Here is a 20,442-nt window from a genome sequence, read left to right on the forward strand (position 1 = left end):
ATTCAGGAGGGGGTCATTTACTGAATACAAGAGCCTTCACTTCACGCTGGAAAACTTTTTTCCCTCAAACTCAAGTGTCCCAAACTATGTTCTCAAGATGAAATGACTTTTCACAGCCCTGTACCTGATTGACAGATGCACACTTGCTGTGGTCATATTCAGAAAAAGTGGTCAGATGTTAAACATTAGCACAATTCGACAGTGATGGATGCAGATTGGGGTTCTTTTAAAACTAGTAATGACTGCTGCTCTTTATATCTGCAACACAACTCAATGTTAAGAAGAATTCCTGGCATTTCACACACATCAGCAATCAGCAGTGTGCGGCTGTAGAATCTACAATGAAGTTTGTACTCAGTGAGAAATGGAAATCATGAGTGGAGGTCTATTGTACATTAAATTGATAAAGAGGTCTCGGTTTTGAGGTTATGCTTCATTTATTAGGAAACTGATTTGACATTCAAGTCTTAAAAAAACAGGATTATTCCTAAGTTTCAGTTTACAATACATGTGACTTTTTTACGTACTAGGTGGAATGGTAAGTCCAGCTTTATTCTGATAGTAATTCCACCATAGTAACTCAATTCTGCAAAAATAATTCAGTATATCATCAATACAGGTCTGACTTTTAGTGAAACAGTAAGTACAATCAGTCACTGTTGGTAACACCTGAGGTAAACGTTCACGGTCTGTGAAGGGGAAATCCCCAGGTCTTAATCCTGTCAGGCAAATATAATACTGATTGCATTGATTTTTTTTAATTATGTGTGGGCAAAATCTGTATTTTTTTGACGTCGAAATATATATATATTGCTAATTTGAATAAATATTCTGCCTTGGTAATATGTCTATCTTTAAATTGAGCTGGAATACCATGTTTGCGTTTCGTTTATGGAAACTGCTCACTGTGTATCCATGTTGGGTTAAATGCAGTGGTCATGTATATCTGAATATAACCAGTAAAGGGCTTTCTTTTCTACTTTTGATGCATTTCAGTCGCGATGTGTACTTCTTGCAGCGGCCACTATGGAGTTCGGTGAGCAAACTGCATAAACGTTGGCTGTGGCAAGTGTGTTCAACTTGATATCAACCTGTGGAAAGGGGTGGCGACAAATGTTGATTTGCTGGCTCTCGTAACTTTCGGTCACATTCTGACAACTGCTGGAGGGAATTATGTTTCTACGGCCAAACGACCCGCTTGCAGCGGACTCGACCCTGCAAAAATCTTCTTGCATCTTTTCCATCCGGAGGAAAAACTATTCTTACATCTCCTCCACCTGCTCGTGGTCCGAAGCTCCTCACCGAACGGGACGATGCGATCCACGGAGTTCTCTCCAGCGGGGAGGACAACCTGTCGCGTCTCTTCGTTGGAACCGATCGTCACGGAGCTCCCGTCATCTTCCCCCAGAGGCTGCGCCGACTCCGGTGCGGTTCCGTTAAGGCGAGAGATCTCCCGTCGCAGCCCGTCGATCGTTTGGAGCAGATGAGCTTCGGTTTTTAGCATTACCTCCACGCTAACGTTCATTTCCTGCTCGATGATTCGCCTCTCCTCTTCAAACTCGTCGTAAAGGTGGCTGATCTGTTTTATCAACCGCAGGTTGATTTTCCTAAGGATTCCCGCTTCCGCTTGAAGGGATTTTGTCATGGCAAAGCGGCTCTCACCCGCCTCCGGGATCTCCGCTACCGTTAAGGTCGACATGTTGCCCTCAAAACTTTTCCCGATCAAAATAATATCGATCCGCTCCGTGTACTCGCGCCCTGTCTTGTTTGTTTGGATTTTTAAGAGATGCCTGGTGACGTCACTACGTTCCATCACATCAGAAAGAAGTGCTCCAAGACAGGCTTCGCTTTATTCGCTTTTCGACGGACATAATGCCGAAAAAGGTTGCGCTTTATGAAATATAGACATGTTCTCATAAACCCTATCCCGGAAGAATTGTGCACATCAAACGGTAACGGAGCCAACCTAAAATTGACATGAAGGCCACATAAAGTTAACGGCAGTCGGTAAGTGGGTGAAACACACCAATTTAGTCGAGCTGCCTGCTAGCTACTTTATTTTGTTTTACTGTTCCGTTTGCTTTATCACTACGTTGGTTGATTGAGTGTTATTGTTCTTGCTATGGAAGTACGTTTAGGCCAAATTAACATGTTTTTTCAATTCTCATTTTTCTGCCAGCGTCGTGCATCCAGAGTTGCGTATCATATTGCGTAAGGTACATTTAATCTGAGAGTAATTTTAAGAAAAGACTCAATGACTTACACTCTCGATACTAATTCCTAGTAAATCCTAACGACCAAGCGTCTGATAGACTCCAATAAACGTTTAAGACGCGAACGACGATCCGTTACGGCAACGAACGGGAAGCGACCTTTTTGTCACGTGGGACCTAAATTGCCAATCATTGTTCGTCATTTTGAGTGGCAGTTGTTCCAACCAATAAGATTTATGTTTACGTACCAATCACTCATATCGACCGAAAGGCATCTTTTGAGTTTCGCCTTCGTTGTGGCGCGGTACGTTTGTTTCTGCTGGTAAGTGTTGTGTAGTGTTTTTTTTTTGGTTTAACGTGTTTATTAGATATACAATCATTCCGTTTAGCACGTCTACGACTAATAAAGAAGTGAATTTCATCAGGTCATGTCGGAGGACTAAACGGCTAACACATGGTAGCTAACGTTAGCATGTATCAATTCATACTAAACGTTACTAGTAAGTCCTGGCCAGGAAGTTCAAATGGAAGCTTGAATTGGTTTCTTTGTTCTTCAACTCTATATCGTGTTCGACTTAACCGAAGTTTACATGTTTATGAGAGAGGCGTGTAATGTGTTGAAGGATTTGTTTTCCTCTTTGCTTCGTTGACCCATCGTCGCCTCGCTATTCTTGACGATGACGTTATACACTCGCCAGGGGTCTCGCTCTGTTAAGGTAGTCACGCTTTCTGTCTCTGCCTCCCGCAGTGATCTGCGCTGGTGCAACGATGGTCAAGTTATTCATTGGGAACCTCGCACAGGACGCCGAGAAGGAGGAAATCGAAGCTCTGTTCACACAGTATGGCACTGTGACAGAGTGTGCCAAGTATAACAACTATGCTTTTGTTCACATGGAGGACCGTAAGTCAGCCACAAAAGCCATTCGTGCGCTCCATCTGTACAAGCTCAAAGGCAGACCCATCAATGTGGAGCCAAGCAGGGGGAACAACCAGGGACCTGTGAAGATTCACGTTGCAAATGTGGAAAAGGATTTTGAGAATGAGCTTCGTGAGCTGTTTGAAGAGTATGGCTCTGTTACTGAGTGCTCCATTGTTAAGAAGTTTGCTTTTGTTCACATGTCCAATTCTGAAGAGGCTATGGATGCCATAAAGGGCCTGGATAATACAGAATTTCAAGGCAAGTACACAATAATGGGCTAGCGTTTGATGGATTTAATAGGCGCTTTGCTTTTATGAAATACATTTGACGAACCAGTGATCTGTTAGATGACTTTAATAATTCATTATTAAGTAATTTTAATGCGTATGATTTAGTAGGGGGTAAGTTAATTTTGAAGCTAATCACATTGGAATTTCCTCAGGGATTTTTTTTTTTTTTTTTGATGCAATTTTGAAAGGTTTACAGATTTGAAATAAATGCATCTAATCAAGACGGTATTTCTGAAGTCTTACTACTAAATCATCGTAGTAAGGTTTTTGTCAGACAATGATACCCATATGGATCTAGTCAGTAGTTTTTGTTTTTTAACATGATAATGAATATGAAACATTACCATGATATTGTATACACTCCTGTATTTATGGTACAAATTCTCATGAAACTAGGTTGTTCAGTTTGGACTCTCAAAAAACTTGGATCTTAAAACAAAAGGAAAGCTGTTTAGTAAATATACTGCAAAGATATAGTCTTGGGCAAGTTCTTAAAATAAGTTATTCTGTCTGCTTAATTATGCTGTCTGCTTAGAGCCCACATTACTTGCTGGAGTGATGTTCCATAGACATATTGAGCTAAGTTTAAATTGCGTCATTATCGAACATGATCAAGATACCCTTTGGCCAATTTTCATTTGTTGGTAAAATGCATTAATGTTGACTTGTGTTAACATTTCTCTGATCATGGTCTAAGACAAAATTATCGTTTGTTATTTATTGTGGAGAGCCACTTTATATTAACCAAGCAGACTAGCAGGGATAACTGTTTTTCTCATTCCTGCATTCTATATACCACACAACTACAGAGAGCAGCTTCTTTCTAAGTGAATAGACTGCATTTCTTTAAACTGTCAGTCTCAGATGTGATGAGCACTTAACAAGCATGTCAGTTTTGACTGAATCTGTCCTGTGCCTCCCCAACAAATGCTACTACTCAGAATCAACAACGTGACAAGAACATTACTAGAACATGAGTGTTTGAGAGCTAACACAATAGTCCCCCGAGTGCCTTAGTACCACCTATCAGTATCCACACAATCCTGCTACTACACAAATAATGCCTGTATTATTACATCAGTGTCCATGTTTGTCATCTCCTTTGTCCTTCAAATGGCTTAATGTCGACAGGTTAAACATACTTTAATATTGGTGTTTCACTGATTTTAAAATCCACATAATATTTACTTGATGTTGGCATGTAAGCTATTTAGTAGCCAATTTATTGCAATTTTTACACCCAATATTGGGTTTATACATCATTCTAAAACCAAATTTGAACATGCTTTGTATATCTGGTAGCGCTGTTACTGACCTGAGTTAAGCGGTCTGGATTTGACGGATTTTGTTTTCTCTCTACAGGAAAACGCATTCATGTTCAGATATCAAAAAGCAGACCCAGGTGGGCTGGTGAAGAAGAGGAGTATCCACCCCCTCCTCCACTTGGGGGCTATTATCCACCTCCCTATCCAGGGCAGCCTCCCTACAGAGGCCGCATGTCCGTTTACCCTCCTCCACCTCCACCTCCCCCAAGGCGACCAGGGTACGGCGAACAAGACGGCTTTGGAGTTGTTGACTACTATGAGAAATTTCGTGCCCGGCCTTATAACAATCCAGGCTATGATGACAGGCGACCCAATGCCATTCCTCCACCTCCTCCACCTTCAGCCTTGATGAGAGAACGTCTCAGAATGGGGAACTTTGGCCCATTCGATAGGCGGCAACCCCCTCCTCCTCCTGGTTCCTTTATGGCCAGAGATCGAAGCCCCATCAGACGGGGCCCGCCTCTACCTGGTCCTCCTGCTGGTAACGGCTACTCCTACAAATGCTCCCGCGTCTCTCCAGCGTCTGGTTCTCCCATGTACGGTGCTCCTCGCCCCAGGGAACCCTTTGCAGACAGGACCCTCCAACCCCCACCACCACCAGCCCACTTTCAAAACTATTAGTCTTTGAGGGTATAAGGTGAGAGTCGTGAAATGTCTTAGCGACACACAAATCACTGAAGGCTTTAGGACTGTTTTTAAATGCTATTAAACCTACGTCAACATTAGATGGGTGAAGAAAAGGCTGTGGTGCAGTCCCGCTTTAAAACATCACCATCAGTGAGAGCACGTCATTCATTCATATCTACCCCCTCCAAAAAAAACAATCACGCTTAAACCTTTGCTGATGGAAATCTGAGAAATAGCTGATAGAACAAAAACAAAAAACAGTCTTGCGCAAATCTTTAGTAAAACGCGCTCTTTGACATGTGTGGTTTGCTCTCTCTCCAGGTTTAGAATATGACAAGATCGTCGTCTGCTGATGCACGTGGTGCTAACAACCCCCTCGTCTATGGCGGATTGCGTTGCGTTCACCTGTGACATACTGGAAGATACTGTATTGCGGACAGCCCCATTCTTAAAAAAAAAAAAAAAAACAGAAAAACAACCCGCGCCCCCAAAAAACACGATTCCATGTATATTTACGTATTCCTCTGAGCTATTCATGCCTTTTCTGTTCCTTTGCTTGTTTTACTGTTTAAAATGTTTTTTGAGGCTCAAATGCTGGCTAAGGTTCTTCTTGTTCTTTCCGTGTGACTCAGCCTTGTAAAGTGCAAAAAACGATACACTGTTCCAATATTTCTAAATTATATATTCTCTTTAATTGTAACCATTTTCTAGACCGAAATCAAAAGAAGATATAGAAAACCTTGTGACATTATTGTTAATTTTGGATTATCAAAAATTCCATCGGAAAGTCCCATTAATTAAGGCGTGACCTAATGTCATACTCTGTGATAGTATGTACTGCAAACTCTTGCGACTCATCTAAACATGACAAATCAAAATTTATAATTTGGTTTTGTTCTCTATTAACATTTGTGTTCACTTTTCTTGCGAAATTAAAATCCTGCATCGTTAATTGGGAATGATTTTATTTTACAGGTTGCTTTTCTTTTTTTAAGGCTTTTTAATAAACACATGAAAACCAGAAAATGACATTTTTAGCTGTTGAGTTATTCCTTGGCGGTCAAACGGCTGTAACACAGCTGCTCCGATCATTTCAGTACCACTGGCCCCAATTCACTCCCTTTTTACTTGATTCTAGAAATTAGCATCTTGATGAATAGTAGGTGATCATCTCAGTCTATTCCAATGATAATGCCGAGAGACGCTTTGTGTGGGGGAATCCTCACTGTCAAAATAGGTTCCATGAATATAGGCAGATCTTTAAGCAGATATTGCCAGTTTAAAGTGCATCTGAATTTAGATTTGTACTTCCTCCCACGTCAACTCAAAAACAGCTGGTTAAAACGTGGTTCTTAACTTATCGTAAAAAACTTAATACTACGTGTCGTCCATTGCCTGCTTTCTGTTGAGCCAAAAGGTGATTGTCCTACAACAATAGAGATTTGCACTGGCCTGTTTCTTAGTTCAAGTTCACAAACCTGATGAGTTTATCCATCCCATTGTTTTAACCGTCAACATGCCCTTTGTATTTTTGTCACAGTTTGCAGTTTCGGTATTCTTAGTATTTGTGCTCTTCGTAGGTTGTTAGATCTATGCAGGAGACTGCAGGAGACAACTCATGGTAAGTGCTCCTCAGAAGTGGACCAGTGACCTGCATGAAACAGGTGGGTGTTAAACTTCCCTTGGATAACGCTTTAGGAAAGCAACTAATGAGCTTATGTTCTTTTATTTAATCTAGAGAACAATGAATTAGTCCGATGTTTTTGATTATGCCCGGGTTTGTTACTGGATAACAAATTGTTGATTAGAGTTTTAGATCAGGTACTGTTGGGATTGTAGGGTTCTCTGACCTTGTCTCATCCACAGGCCTATTTCTCTACCTTTGACTGCAAATGGCCTCAACATGAATTTGCAGATGATTGCAATTTTTATACCTTTTGCCATCCAGAAGAGTTTCCATCAAGTCATCCCGCAGATGAAGGTAATGCAGTGCAAACTTTGAGTGTGTCTGCTATGTTTTTGTTTTTGTTAATTCTTTCAAACATTTTCAGTTTCACAGGGAGTAAAGGTGAAGAGTTGTCTCTTTGGGACTTTGGGAAGTAGTGACGCTTCAAGAAAATACCACCATTCATATGGTTATTCTCTGTTACTGAATGTACTGGAGTAATATGTTTAATAAAACAAGTACATAGTCACATTCAGAAACATGTCAGACTTGTCAAATAATAATGTAATTTGAAGCACTTCTTGCACAGTGCTTTTTTTTTTTTTTAATTAAATTTTTTTCTCCCTTGACTTACCACATTGTCTTGTCGTTCTTACTTTCTTACGGGAGGTTGTATGAAATTTTTTCGATGTTATTCGTAAATAAGCCTTTATAAAGATCTTTTTAAATAGATGTAAAAATGACATTATTCATAGTATGACTGAATTACAACAGTTCTATCTAAAATATGACTGAGCATGATTATTTTTTAGAGAGGGAGATCTGTACTCAGTTAGCAGCAGCCGCTGCAACAAAGACCAACTTCCCCCTTGGGGATCAGCAAAGTATTCTGATTCTGATGACTCAAAATCTTTCTGTCACCAAGATTACCTAAGCTGGGACATGGTTTTTAAAATAAGATGACCAGCTATAGTAAAAACAAGCTACTGATATGAAACAGTCAGATTCTGTTATCAAAGCAATTTTTGAAGAATTTTATCTGATATGAATATTAATTAATTTTTTTAGAGGCAGTTGATTTATCAACTGTCATAGTGATGAATTATGAATAGTGCTAATGCACACTCCACACACATTACTGTAATTAAGCTAAGTTTGGCCTGTGGTTTCTTGAAATTAGCACTTTTTGTTTAATGGCAGAAGCCAGCTTCAAGGAAGAAAAAAAAACATTCCTTGCATTGATTCAAAATGTTCAGAGGAAGTCTGTTCTAGAATGCAACGGGTTAAACAAAGCGGAATTGTCAAATATAAAATTGCAATCAAAGCATAGTGTGCTGTGATTGAGGCGGGTCCTTTTTACCAGTTCTCCCTTTTAAAGGTTTCTATTGCTTAAAAAAAACACTAGTTTTCCGTTTCATTTTAACAGTTTCTCTGGATCAATTTAAAAAAATGCTGGGTGCATAGACCTGATGCTAGTTTGTCTAAAATGTCAACTGAAGAGCAAAGTTCAAACATAATGACTTTGCTTTATTAGTGACTCCCAGATCAAGCCGCTGTAACACCTTGTGCTTATGTTCCCCCCCAAAGTATATTGCAGTTTTCTTTTTCAGTCTGTATCATCTCGGAGATAAAACAGACTGGAGTTTGTACTGTTATATTGTCACAGAAGGAAATGTTTCTCACTGAATGTGATTCTAAAGTGTGTATCAAGTAGGGCAGTAAACATCTAAAGGGATTTATTGCTGTGTACCTCTTATTTTATGAACCTTTACGATTTCACAACATTAAATGTAAGTCAGTAATATGCATTTTTCCTATATAACAAAAGCAATACTTTGTATTGTTTGTTTGGGAATAAGACAAGTATTAAAAAAGGTTATCTTAGATCACATCTATTGACTATTGACTTAGCTACTGCGTGAAGATTTGGGTGAAGAACATAAATTGCCATAACAATTTTGAATTCAAAATCTTTATTGCGAGATCTACTTTATCTTAAAACTTTAATAGTCATCAGAACTATACATATTCATCATATGACAGTGATCAGTATCGTGAGTCACACCTCAGGACTTTAATTTACATTTTTTTAATGTGTTTTTGAGTATTGACTAAAAAGGATATGGACACAATTGCATGTGTATTATGTGATGCATTGTACCCCTGAAGACCTTAAATGTTTTGGACATTTTTAATATTTGATGTATTGTGAGATAGTTTTAACTAGGTCCCTCTGTCCTTTGAAATCCATGTAAAAAAAACAAAGAGATTAATAGATGACAAAAGTAAAAAAATTGAATACTACAAATACATAATGATGATGATAACATAGTCATTCAAGAGATTTTTGAAAGCAGACGAGATTGTAATGTGAAAGATGACAAGTATCTGCCTGTTCACGCATGCTTGCGCGCACACACACACACACACACACGAATTACATTTGTAATATAAATCTTAAAAGCTGTTGATCTGGAGCAATAAAATAAGAGAACATGTGCAGGTTTCAAATCACTGTTTGTTCATAACATTACTCGTCTGTGATTTAATGTCCTTTTGAAAACAGTTTTCAAAAAGTGGTATGTTTAAGGCATTCTGCCTTGCATTGAAAGGTAAATCTTTGTTAAGCCTAAAGTGTTCTTGAAAATCATTTGCATATTTAATGAAAATATGCATCGTGGTTAAAGCAAAGGAGAGTGGAAAAGAGGGGAAGAAACATGTTTCAGCAGGTTGGAAGTGGTTTAGAAAAGTGTCAAAGGTAATGTGTGATAAAAAATATTGACCAGAATAAAAAAAAAAAAGTGTACGTCAATGATAAGAGCACTGGCCGTGAGAAAATGACAGCAAGCAAAGCTCGAGGTAGCAAATATGAAGATATTGAGATGTTTTCTTTAGGAATGACAAGTATAGATAGGATCAGGAATAACTCCAGAGCGCCAAACATGCTAGATGTTGTGGAGATAAGGTCAGAGAGGCCAGACTGAGATGGAAGTTTGATTAAATAAAAAAAAAGAAGTGGAAATGGAATGGTTACATTAAAATCATTGCTTAAAAATAACTGAGTCATGACTAATTTACACTGATTTCACATTTCAAGGAGAGAAAGTACCAGGGTACACTGAATTTCACAGCTATGGACAGATACCTAGTGGTGTACAAGATCAGACCAAGTCAACCTTCATGACCAGTGTCATGAAACATACATTGTCTCGTCAGTCTCTGACGGGCCTCGCTCCAGGCGTTCACCAGGGATACTATTGATGGCGTTCAGACCACTTTCCATGACAGCTACCATGCTGGGCGCAAACCTATTCGTCTCCTTGAATGGAGACACTTCCAGCACCTCAAACTGTACCTCAAAACTCGCTCTCGCCTCACCAGGTTCTCTGATGATCAGCATCTCATACTCTCCCACCCGGACAATGGCCTTGTCAGGTAGATCCGCTCTCTCCAAATACCCGAGCACTGAGTTGTTGACCACCAGCTGTCCTCTGTGTGACAGATTCTGGATGCTGAATCTCATATCTGGGTTCTGGGATATGTAGTAGGCTTGGATGGCGAGATGTTTGCGGGACACCCGGGGGTCTTGCAGGGTGAAGTTGCAGGCCTGGCCATCCCTTCCCAACCTGAGAGGGTCCTCTGCTGGGTGTTTGCTTCTCTTCCCCAAAGGCAGATCGGCAAAAACTGCTTTTGACCTCTGCATTGGATGGTAGAGCTTTATTTGGAGACACGTCAACAGGTACTCCTCTGTCTCTATCTGCTGCGAATTACTCATTGTGACTCCTGATGAAACCAAAGATAGAGCGACTTGATAAATCAAGGTAAAACGAATAACTACAAACAATTGTCACATTCTTTCAGATGTCAATGCCTTACCTGAGGGTTGGGTTTTTGTATTCTGAAGAACAAAAAAACAAAACAGGAACCTTGGGAGAGCTGGATCAGCAACACTCGTGAAAACTTGAAGGGAGTTGAAGTAAAAGTAACAAAGGGGAGTGGGAAAACACAAGCAACTGTCTCCTGTAGTTTCGTCACTGCGTCACAAGACCCGGGGGAAGTACTGCTGCATTCAGGGGAATAGAAAACTCGGATGTCTCCTTGGGATGGGGTTAATAGCGTAAGCCTTTAGAACTGACATTTATTCTGTTTTGCCACTGGATTTCCAATTGCATCCCCCAGTGTCATTCACTCTTACCGATGTTATTTTCTTCACACGTTTCTACATTGAGTACATTTCATACAGTGGCGTGGGCGGTGGCTGGACAGCTAAACCTTAATATTTGAATGATGCTCTTGTCAGGGTGTAACAGTAACTCTACTGTTGATCGTCAAGTAGTGTGTTAATGGTCCTGTCAATTCAATGCATTTTCTCGCACTTTTTTTTTTCTAATTTAAAGTGTCTCTGAGTTGTCTAAAGTACGATTTTAAAAGGTAGTTCCTTAATGCCGCATTATCTCACCGAAAGTTTATCATTCAGGATACTTAAGAAGGAAGTTTTACCGAAGTTTTTTTGTTTCAATTCTTGATCCAAGCTAGGCTGATCCTAAAAATAAACACACATTCACAATTATTCCCCTTTCACTCTACAACACGAAACATCTGGAGCGTTTAAACAAGCAATCACAATTGCTGGTTAATCAACATTAGAAAACTGATTAACTAAATGCAGGCATACTTGCAGAAAAATGATATATAACACAAGTATATAGTTGAAAAAAAACGGTAAATAAAACATTTAGAACAATAGACTGGAAGCAATAAACAATGTACTACCTACTCCTGGACGCTAGATAGCGCTGTGATAAATGGCCGACAAAACAAGACAAAAAAGGAATGAAACAGAAGATTGGACAGAGGAAATCTACAGCTGAGCTAAAAAGAGAAGTATTTCTCCTCATAGGCCCTTGGCTGAAAAGGTAATTTCATACTTATAATTTAAAGGTTAACCCCCCCCAAAAAATGTCAATGTTGACGTCAGGTTTTGCTTACCTACAGGCTGCTTTCCGTCCCGTCGGTCTTTCCTCCGCGGTTCTTTTTTAAATACGGTGACTTAACGACCGCGATGTTAAAGCTAAAAGCTAACGTTAGCTACATAAGTTCAGCTAGTATTTAAAGCCGGCATTCGAAAGTGAAAGCTTCACTGCTTCGATTTGCTTACGGTGCGTTTTTGCATCTGATTCAATAGTGTTGCCAATGGTTTTAAACGTCGTAAATGCATTTAAAATCTCATCGGGCCGTTTGAATGTTCAGCCATTTTGCCTTGACAAAGAGGCCGCTCGAAGGCCGCAATAATTTAATGTTAAACATTGTGGTATAAACAAGCGTGTGGTATTACGTTTCAGACCAATATAAAACAAACCAAGTTAAAAAAAAAATCCAATTAAGTTCAAGACATTCCAAAAGACCCTAATTTCATTTTTTATTCAATATGAAACAGAAAAGTAATCATGGTGAAGATTTTTGTTGGGAACCTTCCCCGAGAAGCAGACCAGGAAGAAATCAAGGCACTCTTCACCCAGTACGGCACAGTCACAGAATGTGCCATCATCAAGAATTTTGCATTTGTCCACATGGATGACCGAAAGGCTGCCACCAAGGCGATCAAGAGTCTGCACCTCTACAAGCTTCATGGCACGCCAATCAACGTCGAGGCCAGCCATGGCAAGAATTATGGATCAGTCAAATTGCATGTCGCAAATGTAGAAAAGGGAGCTGATGACGAGCTCCGGGCTCTCTTTGAAGAATACGGCACTGTCACAGAGTGTGCAGTTGTCAAAAATTTCGCTTTTGTACACATGCCCAACTCTGATGAAGCTATGGATGCCATCAAGGGAATAGACAACTCTGAATTCCAAGGTATGAGCGTTGCAGTATTCTAAACAGGTAAATATGTAATTTTCAGTTTCATTATTTTTCAAATGCATCTTGTAACCTCGCTTTGTTTGTTTTTCACTTGCATCTAGGCAAACGTATCCATGTACAGATCTCCAAAAGTCGTCCGAGACACGAAGAACAGGAAGAGTACCCTCCTCCTCCTCCAGACAGGGGAGGTTATTGGCCTCCCAGGTATCCAGGAGATAGGCCTCAGCCTCCTCCACCCGGCTTCATGAGAGGCCGCATGGGCCCCATGCCCCCAGGTTACCCTGCACCTCCTCTGCCACCCCCTCCCCCCAGGCGTGCTGTTTACCCGGACCGTCCCTATGACGGTGAGCGATACGGCGTTTTAGATGATTCTGAAAAGTACCGAGCCTGTCCTTATGGTATGGCTTCCTTTGATAAGCAACGTCCTGGCGCCCCCTCCTCCTCCCCCTCCCCCTTCAGGTGTTGTGCGAGACCGTCTCATGAACTCGTCGCTTGACCCGTATGAGCGTCGGCCTCTTCCGCCTCCTCCGTCTTCGTACTACGCCCGAGACCGTAGCCCCCTCAGGAGACCGCCTAATGCGGCGATGCCTCCTGCCGGTAACGGCTACTCCTATGACCGCTCCCGTCTCTCTCCGGTTTCCCGGGTCCCAGCATTCGGAGTTCCTCGGGCAAGGGACCCCTACGAACGACTGCCTCCGCCACCACCTGCACGCTATGCTTATTAAGCAAGGTGAGAATAGCTGTGGAGTAGACCGGTCCTTATAAACTCTAAAATTACCGCTCGTTCCTGTATAGGCAGAGGCAGTCTATAACGTAATCCGCACGTTCCAGGCCTTCTAGAAATCCCGAGTTGTGAGAAGACGTGCGTACTGAGGTTCTATCCTTCCGTCGTCAGTGAGGCTGAAGAAGGAGACCAAAGATGGAGCCTCAGCGTTCCAATAATTAAGATGGAAGAACGTGCTTTACACCGGCAGCAGCAGCAGGCGCTTCATTGATGTCATTTGCTCTTTTTCCAGGAACGTCGTTCGGCTGCGTCGTCGCTCGCCACCTTCTGATGCTCGTGACGCTATCCTCTTCCTGTCAGTGGCAGAGCGCGTTAACATTTCCCCGCGATGCTCTCAGGAGGAACTGAAATGCCGACGTCCACGTCTTTTTTTGTTGTCAGTTTTTATACGTATTTTTTCCCCTGATTGTCTTCATTGTGATGTAGAATTTTTAATACTCAACGTCTAAGTCAGGCGTTTTTTTTAATTTACCTTTTTACGTTTTTGAATATTTAGTGGACTTATGTTGTGTGTGACTTTAGAAAGCAGCAGTTTCTAGGCAATACCTGTGACTGTAGATTTAACTGACTCATGCTTGGTGTTAAATCTAATCTGCACGTTGATTCCATCATGTTGAGCCTCCTCACCGGAAAACAAAACAAAGTGGCGTTGCTGTAAAAAAAAAAATCTATAAATTGCCAAGACGTAAAATCATGACATTGTGACTGTCCTAAGTCAGTCACAGCCGAGCGCTCTTGTACCTGTATACTGTCGAACCTGTTTTCAATAAAAAGCTTTGTGGAAAGTGATGTAATCACCATGCCCACCGCGAAAAAACGCCTCATCACTCATCGTCAGAATTAAATTAAAACCGATTCGTCCTCGCGATAAATAGTAACCTCGTGGAAGTGGCGCTTAATATTCACAATGAAATCGACAGATAAATAAATCCCCCTTGGTTTTATCCGAAACGTCGCAGTCTTACCCGTCGGCGTATTCGAGTTTGTCCCCTTTAGAACACTCGAGAACCCATGTTAGCTCCTCAGACTCTATCAGAGGGTTGTCGACCCTAAATCCTGGCAGGGGGGGTGGCATCAAAAGCTGGTGAAGACCCTCAAACTGACCAGGTAAGTCATGGGTATTAAAGTCTTGGCTTAAGTTAACATTGTATTGTGTTCTACAGATGCTCGCTGTTGTGAAATTGAGATGCTGGTGGAAGTTTTAACTGTTGAAGCGGAATCATTGCCATTTAGTTACCCTGCTATGCTGCATGGCCATGGTGTTTGTGGCTACTCACAGATGGGTGACAAACTAAAGGAAAAACTTGGTGAATTGGAAGTTTTGATGGTGAGTGTTTTCAAGGGGTTGGTCCCCTGTGATTATAGATCACATTCATTTGGACAAGCAGCGGGTCTGCAACAGTTCATTCTTGCTTTAGAGTGTTAGCTAGAAATCCTGTAGTCTTGTGTCTGTTAAAGCTATTTCAATAATGAGACAGATTGGTTATGGTGAGGTGAGAACATTTCAGAGGAAATAGGAATTTAATAAGAAATAGCAAATTGATGCTTTTACAAGCAGTTATGTTTTGTGACTTAAAGTGACTTACAATGTCAATGTAAAATCATCCTACATTGTTCTTGAGATAGCCATTATATGTTAAAAAGATGTTGAGAATACATTGTCAATTCAGTCCTGTATCTTAACAATCCAACCTTGAATAAATTCAGAGAAGGTTGCATTCATAAGTGGACTATTGCAGATATATCAGTGGAATGACAGGGCCGCAACGTTAAAAACACAGGTGCTGATTACTTTTTGGAGTTGTATTTTCGTATAGTTGGATGTTTAAGAAGTGCTTGATGTTGGCTGTTGGTTCTGGAAGGCCAAAGTCCTGTGGTTGTATCAATGAGGTAATGTATGTCTCCTGTTGCTTCTGGCTGTTGTACTCTGAAGTCTGCACTTTTCCCATATTATCACAGTTCTAACTTTGGAAAGTGTGGCTTCCCCTCCTGATGGCTGTGATTTTGGTGATTCCTAAGCCCCTTTTCCAAAGGGAGGATGGGTATTCCAAGAGAGACCTGTTTCCTCATGGTGCACCAACAGAGTTCTGAATTGTGAATGCCTGTGAAAGTTTTTCCTTTATATTTGTCACATCTGTATACAGGTGACAAATTAAGACTGTCAGATATGTGCATCCCAGTTCAGTCAGCCATGGTCTCGAACATGAAAGCCATTGGTCGTCAGCCAGGCAGAGGCTGAAGAATTTGACAAAGATGATTCAAGATGCAGGATATTCCCTGACACTGATTGGAGACCCTAGGTAAGCATTGCACAGTTTACAGAATTATGTATACTGTTCCAAAAACTAAAGGGAACGCTTAAACAACACAATGTAACTCCAATTCAGTCACGCCTCTGTGAAATCAAACTTTCCACTTAAGAAGCAACACTGATTCATTTTGACTTGTTTTAAGGGCATTACGTCAAAGTTGGATCAGCCTGTTGTGTTTTTCCACTTTCATTTCGAGTGTAGCTCCAAATCCAGACCTCCATGAGTTGATGCATTTGATTTCTATTTTTTGTGTGATTTTGTTGTCAGCACATTCAACTATGTAAAGACCAAAGTATTTGATAAGAATATTTTATCCATTCAGATCAAGAATGTGTTAGTGTTCCCTTTGATTTTTTGAGCAGCGTATTACTCTTCTTTTTCACTGAGAATTTTGATGGCAGTTACAACACTTTGTATTGACAATTACTTTGACCTGCCTCAATAAAATGTTTTAAATCATAATGATCTCTGTCGTATATTCCAAAGTAAAATTATTTGCAAGTTTTTTTTTTTTTTGTTTTTTTACAACGTTCCCATAGGGGTAAATTTTAGGAATCTTAAATATAGACTGTTACCAAGGTTAAAGGGTCCTCAGGGCCATTTTTGGCAAGTAAAAACTGAAGACACATAACCTGCTTAATCGGCATTAAAACACACTATTATGTACATGCAACAGGTGCATGAACAAACTAGATTTGAAACCTTATTTTAACAGGAATTAACATTCACTGCAGGGCATACAGACTGTTGAAGCCTGGTGGTTTCTCCAATTTTCCGGAAAAAAAAAAAAAATGCGGATTATCTGTCTGTCCTGCTATAAATGAATTCAAAAGTAGCTGAAAATAAGAGGCTACAACATGAACTTTGCAGCAGTAGAGAGATTCAAAGTAGCAGGTGTAATCCAGAAAGATTATGTTATACACAAATATGTTGGATGGCGCCTCCACCATCAAAAGAAATTCTTCCAAAATTCCAATTCTTCCTTTGATTTTTCAGATTAGATATTAAAAAGAAACTTGCGCCCCAAAAGGGGCAGAGGTAACAAGTATTGCCAGCAAGACACTTCATGGTGCTGAAGGGCTTGATACCTTTCCTGACCTCATCTGTCTCACTGGAGTCTAAAAACATTCTTTTTGTTATTGCCACCTGAAAAAAGTAAATAGAAACAGAGCCATTTCAACTCGGTCAAATTTACAGGATTAGGGAAATCACAGTGGAGGAGTTTAAGCCTGAATTTCCTCTTAAAATATGTTGATTGTGCTAGAGAATACAAGTATTATTATTACTGTTTTCCTTCAGATTGTAATACAGTCCAATTCTGCACAATAATCAGTTACACTTACTTTGGTCGGAGTTATGATTGTTTGACTGAAGGCACTTTTTCCACAAAGTTCAAGATGATTTGCAAATATATAGCAGGATCTTCTATCTTTGCACAATGTATCAAACATCATGTTGGATGGGATAGATTTTAATAGCATATAAATATTCGATAATTATTTATTTTGTACAAGATTGTTGTACATAATATATTCACCAGCAGATCACAGCAATGCAACCTTATTGGAGGTTTATGATACACACTTGTGCATCACAATGTGATTGCCCCATGATTGTGTTGTATGATCCATCTCAACATCCCTAGTCTTCAACTGGATGGTATCCAGTCAGAATTAAAGCTGGGTTTAGAAAGCACACACTATTTTCTGCGTATACCTAGCAAAGTGACGACATCCCATCTGAGACATGCTTTGCTATGTTTAAATGTCAGATATATTTAGATTTTGAAAAATGAGAAGAAGCTCATTTTTTAATATTTTTTTCTTCCATTTCTTTTCCAGTCTAGTGAGGATTATGCCTCTATGTTTCATGATACCAAACTATTATATATATATAATTATTAAGTAACAGTCTGAACCATCGATGACTAAAAAGCATTTCAAACGGATTTTATTGTATATTACTTCAAGTCCAGAAATTCACATCATCATCGCATAAATTTAGTACATTGCAAATTGTTGTCAGAACTATTTAAAAAATATATAGAGCTGAGATTTTATTTTTTGACATTTTTTGGACCATGCAAGGGCATTCAGTATTCTTTTAAAAAATAAAAGAAAATCTTTGCAGGTGACAGACAGAATATGAAAGGCAGTGAAAAGATTGCTTTAAAAATCAACTGACAAAAATATTTTGGTTAAAGTAAGGTTAAATTATAGTGGTGAGAACAGAACACAGATTCAAGGTCCCCTTTTATTTCGCTACCCCTCCAGAAGATCAACTGCATTAACTACATATTGAATTGTAATTGAGACGCAAAGTGAGAGAAAAAATAAATAAAACAAAAAACAAAAACTAAAGTAGTTACCTTCATCTGAGAAGCAGTCCACAAGGCCCTCCATTCTGCAGGTGATCCCTCCCACCCGTCTCACAGCTTCTTCAGTCTGCTGAGCTCTGAGCCCCCTCTACTTTTTCACCATGGTTTTAAGAGACACATTTCAATCTTCTGTTTTTGTGAAACTAATGGCAGTATATGCAATAGAGTTGACATTGACTTTCATTCTGTTACTATTTCAATTACCTTGCAATAATGAACCCCAAATAAATAATTATAGTGCCTTGGATGAAGTTTGAATTAATGTCTCCTTGTGTCAAAACTCAAAAAAACAGCAGGCCAGGAGTGGAGGGGCAGGAATGTGACAAAATAATACAGAAGAAAGGGAAACAGACAATATAAACATGCCCACTAAAATGAATGAAAACAGGTGGACACAATATTAAACCGGGGATGAGGAACAGGTGTGGACAATACACAGCTTCCTGTCTTGATAAGTTCACATCCACACTAAACTGAGATTTTTTTTTCCCTCTGATTCTCAGACTTGAGACGTCTCGTTCGAATTTGTATGCACTTTTTCCCATAAAGAACTTTATCACAATATTCTTATTTTCTGAGACAGTCCTGTACTTGTTCGCTGGGCGCAGCTCGGATACCAGAGCGGTAGGGCTTTTCCAAACTCATCTGCTGCACAGAGCAGGGAGACGCCACAGCGCCCCCACAAACCCGGAAGCACAGCTTTCTTCTATCTTCCTCCTGCCAAGTTAATCTCTTAGGAAGGGATTTAATTCTTGCTTTCGGCCTAAATTTGCTGTCATTTCCAGAGGGGCTGAAGGTTCTGACTTCACACACATGATCACACTGGTATCCGTGTACCAGTGGCTTATTCCACTCACAACGGCTAACGCTTTAGTTTCTCTAATCTCCCAGAAGGTCCACGCGGATACGGATTTCATGAGACCAGCCCACCTGCACTGTACCCCAGATGATGACTATACAGACAGTTTCTTTTCGGACCTGAATAATGATATTCGAATGTGTGCACTTTACTGAAGCTCCTCGGACAGCTCACCGACAGCAAGATGCAGTACTACTTACTGGCCTCCCCAAAATGTGATTTGGTGAAGCAGTTGGGATCCTTTATATACCGATCTTGCACATCGTGGTGCTTCTTCTGCCTCTGCTTGAACCTCACCAGTCTCCTTTTTCTGACGAGCCGACTGCAAAGGCTGGCTGTCGGTTCCTTTTTTACCCTTCCTTTTCTCCTGTGCTTGACAGTTTCAATTGCTTCCTCTGGGTCTCGATGTCCTCCCGAAGTGGTTTGATCTTTCTTTTCAGTTGTCCAGCTTTCAAGCTCATACATTATTATTTGTTTAATTTTAGTTTGAATTTTCTTTAAGCACATATAGAAATGTGACACACATTATGAACAAACTGACAAAAGGATAAGACAACAGTCTTCACTCTTGCTGAGATCCAAGGGACCACACTTATCCCTTCTGTAAGTGGAAGACATATAAGTGTAATAAATTCTATCCATCCCCTACCTAAGTTTTTCTGAGTTCAATGCTCAGAATAACAATGAATAACAATGACACCTAACAGAGCCACACCATACAAGATCCAAGACATCAATTGTTTTTCATTGTGGTCTACAGAATATTAAATTTGTTTGTTAGTTTCTACATATTACTTTTCTGATTTCTAAGTGTACAATAAATCTTAGTCAGCAATAAAAATTACTTCTAATTTCTATTTCATCACCACCGTGAGAATAAAAAAAAAAAAACAAGTGGATAATAATTTCTTCTGTTTTTATTTGGCGTCTTGACTTGTTTGTGTTTTACCTAATAATTTTTTTGTAAATATCTGAAGTGGTTGAATAATAAGAGAAATCCACAGTGGAATGGCATCTTACTGGAAAATCCTGTCACTCTTCCATGATCAAAAACAGAACTCTTCCGACGCCACAAGATAAAACAGATTTGATGAAGAATCAAAAAAGAAATACGAACTTGCCATCAAAAGGGAGTGCGACCATTCCTTGCGATGTTTGTTCTAACAAATAAAGAAAATCCCATGACACATTGAGGGAGATACTGGTAA

At 40.0% G+C, this 20,442-nt stretch overlaps 3 protein-coding genes across 7 annotated transcripts; 2 read left to right on the plus strand and 1 right to left on the minus strand.

Moving 5' to 3' along the window:
• Positions 1–1,347: 1,347 nt before the first annotated feature.
• Positions 1,348–9,744, plus strand: LOC147223743 (RNA-binding protein 4.1-like). 5 transcript variants are annotated; one of them, XR_015107579.1, is made up of 6 exons: positions 2,445–2,535; positions 2,962–3,390; positions 4,785–5,384; positions 6,955–7,038; positions 7,241–7,355; positions 7,426–9,744. XR_015107579.1 is itself a non-coding variant. In XM_086165870.1 (4 exons), exons 2-3 carry the CDS (start codon positions 2,982–2,984, stop codon positions 5,366–5,368), a joined length of 993 nt encoding a protein of 330 aa, XP_086021996.1. In that variant the 5' UTR covers positions 1,348–1,441; positions 2,962–2,981; the 3' UTR covers positions 5,369–5,384; positions 5,696–6,400. The 5 variants fall into 5 exon arrangements, 3 of the variants coding, with proteins under 3 accessions (XP_086021996.1, XP_086021995.1, XP_086021994.1); XR_015107578.1 differs by having other exon boundaries at positions 6,955–7,355; XM_086165870.1 differs by lacking the exons at positions 2,445–2,535; positions 6,955–7,038; positions 7,241–7,355; positions 7,426–9,744 and adding exons at positions 1,348–1,441; positions 5,696–6,400.
• A 143-nt stretch (positions 9,745–9,887) lies between these two features.
• Positions 9,888–11,052, minus strand: tifa (TRAF interacting protein with forkhead associated domain). The gene is made up of 2 exons (XM_086165871.1): positions 10,917–11,052; positions 9,888–10,823 (listed from the first exon to the last, which is right to left on the minus strand). The coding sequence occupies exon 2, from the start codon at positions 10,813–10,815 to the stop codon at positions 10,231–10,233; it is 585 nt and encodes a 194-aa protein (XP_086021997.1). The 5' UTR covers positions 10,816–10,823; positions 10,917–11,052; the 3' UTR covers positions 9,888–10,230.
• An 827-nt stretch (positions 11,053–11,879) lies between these two features.
• Positions 11,880–14,054, plus strand: rbm4.3 (RNA binding motif protein 4.3). The gene is given in 5 exon segments (XM_086166342.1): positions 11,880–11,956; positions 12,478–12,896; positions 13,004–13,331; positions 13,333–13,632; positions 13,919–14,054. Coding segments are annotated over 3 exon segments (1,032 nt in total). The 5' UTR covers positions 11,880–11,956; positions 12,478–12,487; the 3' UTR covers positions 13,628–13,632; positions 13,919–14,054.
• The last annotated feature ends 6,388 nt before the right edge of the window (positions 14,055–20,442 follow it).

The sequence above is a fragment of the Fistularia commersonii genome, chromosome 19, assembly GCF_037954325.1.
Source record: "Fistularia commersonii isolate RoL2024-O1a breed Wild chromosome 19, RoL_Fcom_v1.0, whole genome shotgun sequence".
NCBI lineage: Eukaryota > Metazoa > Chordata > Actinopteri > Syngnathiformes > Fistulariidae > Fistularia > Fistularia commersonii.

Coding starts and splice junctions, on each gene's coding strand:
- tifa (XM_086165871.1), bottom strand. CDS start 10,815: ATGAGTAATTCGCAGCAGATAGAGACAGAGGAGTACCTGTTGACGTGT.
- LOC147223743 (XM_086165870.1), top strand. CDS start 2,982: ATGGTCAAGTTATTCATTGGGAACCTCGCACAGGACGCCGAGAAGGAG. Junction 3,391..4,784: donor GGATAATACAGAATTTCAAG/GCAAGTACACAA, acceptor TTCTCTCTACAG/GAAAACGCATTCATGTTCAG.